At 42.5% G+C, this 2325-nt stretch overlaps 1 protein-coding gene across 2 annotated transcripts in view; it reads right to left on the bottom strand.

Annotated features, from left to right (window-relative positions):
- LOC119308215 (putative HVA22-like protein g) overlaps positions 1-2325 on the bottom strand; it is a 9957-nt gene that overhangs the window by 3823 nt on the left and 3809 nt on the right. For both annotated transcript variants that reach the window (XM_037584336.1, XM_037584337.1), the window contains exons 3-4: positions 146-190; positions 7-70 (exon numbers count right to left, since the gene is read on the bottom strand). In XM_037584336.1, the coding sequence (XP_037440233.1) occupies positions 7-70; positions 146-190 (109 nt within the window). The remainder of the gene's footprint in view (positions 1-6; positions 71-145; positions 191-2325) is intronic.

Here is a 2325-nt window from a genome sequence, read left to right on the forward strand (position 1 = left end):
GGTTACCTTTGTTTTGGGGTACCATAGGTAAACAAAGAAAGCAAGCTTAAATTCTCCATACATTGGCATCCTGGAATGGTACAGATGCATAAGTAAGATGAAAAGTTAAAATAGAAAGATAGAATAAACGAGGAACTGAACTGACCAAGAGATGAGGCTCTCAAAGGCTATCACCATGGCCACAATAATCCTGGAGACATTTCAAAAATAGGTCAGTTTACAAGCGAGCCATAGCCGATTTAATACTTGAATATATATCAAGTTTAAGAGTACACATATTGCCATGGGATAGAAATGGAAACAGTTAGGACATCAGCTGCGCTTATAGCCTCTAAGGTGGGACCTGATGATTGCCTGTAGGCCATGCTAACTTGATGGTGCATATAACCTTGCAGCTGCAAAAGTACCACGAGTTCGAAAGATAATACAAGTATACAAACATCGCAGCCAGTCTAATATTCTTAAGATAACCTAGGGAAATCACTTGAGTACCATATGCTTACATGCATACACTATCGAATTTAGTTTATTGCTCAAAGCACACATCCAATATTATTACAAGTCTCTTTCTGCTCCACCTCAGTTTAGCTGAAAATCATCCAAGTGAATGAGTAATTCTTGACAAACCAAGCATTTGATCATGGAAGTATTAAACATATCATTATCCCTGGTTAGTTTTGAACAAAACATAACACCGGATATTGATCTTTTCTGCCATAGCAAACATTCATGAAATAAGCACCGCCTGCAAGCATTTTGTACATGCTCAACTAGCAAGCCAACATAACTTGAAAATACTGTGTTAACACATGCCGGTGATGTTTTTTCCAATCAAACATAATGGATTCAACAGGAGCAATTAAACATCAGCACTATTCACTACTTACCTCAAGTAACATTTGCATGTGAAGATTTTAACAAAGCTCCATAATTTAAACAAATAGCGAAGCGGAACACACGCGTTGAATAGACAATAAGGGCATCTCCAACGCGGATCACCAAAATGCCCGCAAATGTCCGAACCAGGTCGTCCGGACACTTCTAGCCATCCAACGTGGATCACCAAAACAGGCTGGACCGGTCCAGACATCCGAAATCCCACAGATCGGCGGCAAATCGAGGGGAGGTCTGGGGGATCAGGATGTCCACCACATCGGACTCCAACACCCCGGTCCTACCCCAAAAACCTTCATGGCTGCTCTAGAACCCTCCGCACATTCACACAGGCTTCACCGGCCTCCCGCCTACCCGCATTCATGGCGGCCCACCGCCCGAGAAGCTTACTCATGCTTTAAAGCCGTCTGTCCTCCTCCGCAAATCTTATCTGCGCCCACTCCTCCTCCTCTCCCAACGCCGCCGCACACCACGCCTCCAACCTTCTTCGCAATGGGCAAGAAGATGACTAAGGAGGATAAGGGGCACAGCCGGGCGTGATGGCTGCTCGGCGGATACCGCTCCGACCAGCAGGGCATTTGGACGGTGGAAAACTAATTGGAACATTTTGAACAGTTAAAATGGGTAAAGTGAGATCATCTAGAATAGTACTCCCTCCGTCCGAAAATACTTGTCCTAAAAATAGATAAAATGGATGTATCTATAACTAAAATAAGTCTAGATACAACCATTTCTAGGACAAGTATTTCCTGACGGAGGGAGTAGTTACCAATTGTTAAATCACACATGAAGGCTGTTACCAACTCGCAGCAATAATAATGTATTTTTTCCTGCCTGCCAACAGTTATTTATTTGCAAAGACAGATAGATTTAGATGGTCCATGAACATGTTCCCTTTTAAGCACAGGTAGAAACTAAGCCCTGTTTGATTTCAGGCCTTAGTAACAACTATATACAAAGAAGAAAATCATAAAAAAAAATCTCTGGGCTTCTAGTCTGGAGCATTGATTTCTGATCAAACACCCTGCATACAATTACTAATCATTGATTTGCAGGCCCTTTTAAGCATTGATTTGCGGGCATTTTGGTAATCCGCGTTGGAGATGCCCTTATTGGACATGCATTGGTGCGAATAAGGTCGTTGTTGTAGTTTGTCGATCGCTGGTTTGATCGCTTCGGGCTTTTTTCTCTTTCCTCGCTAGGGCATAGCTTTGGTCTTTCATGACTTTGCTATTTGCCGGCGTGTTTAGTTGTGTGAACGGCGGAGCAATCGATTTAATCTAAATAAGACCAATAATATTACAGTTACTATTGATACCTACTGCCAAAACTATCATTTTCAAATGACAAATAGAGGTAAGGGAAAAATTATCTGACTACAGCTAGTCCAAGCATCTGTCTCGTATGTGCATTAATAACAGCCCCCCCCCC

Source organism: Triticum dicoccoides, chromosome 5B, assembly GCF_002162155.2.
Source record: "Triticum dicoccoides isolate Atlit2015 ecotype Zavitan chromosome 5B, WEW_v2.0, whole genome shotgun sequence".
Classification (NCBI taxonomy): Eukaryota; Viridiplantae; Streptophyta; class Magnoliopsida; order Poales; family Poaceae; genus Triticum; species Triticum dicoccoides.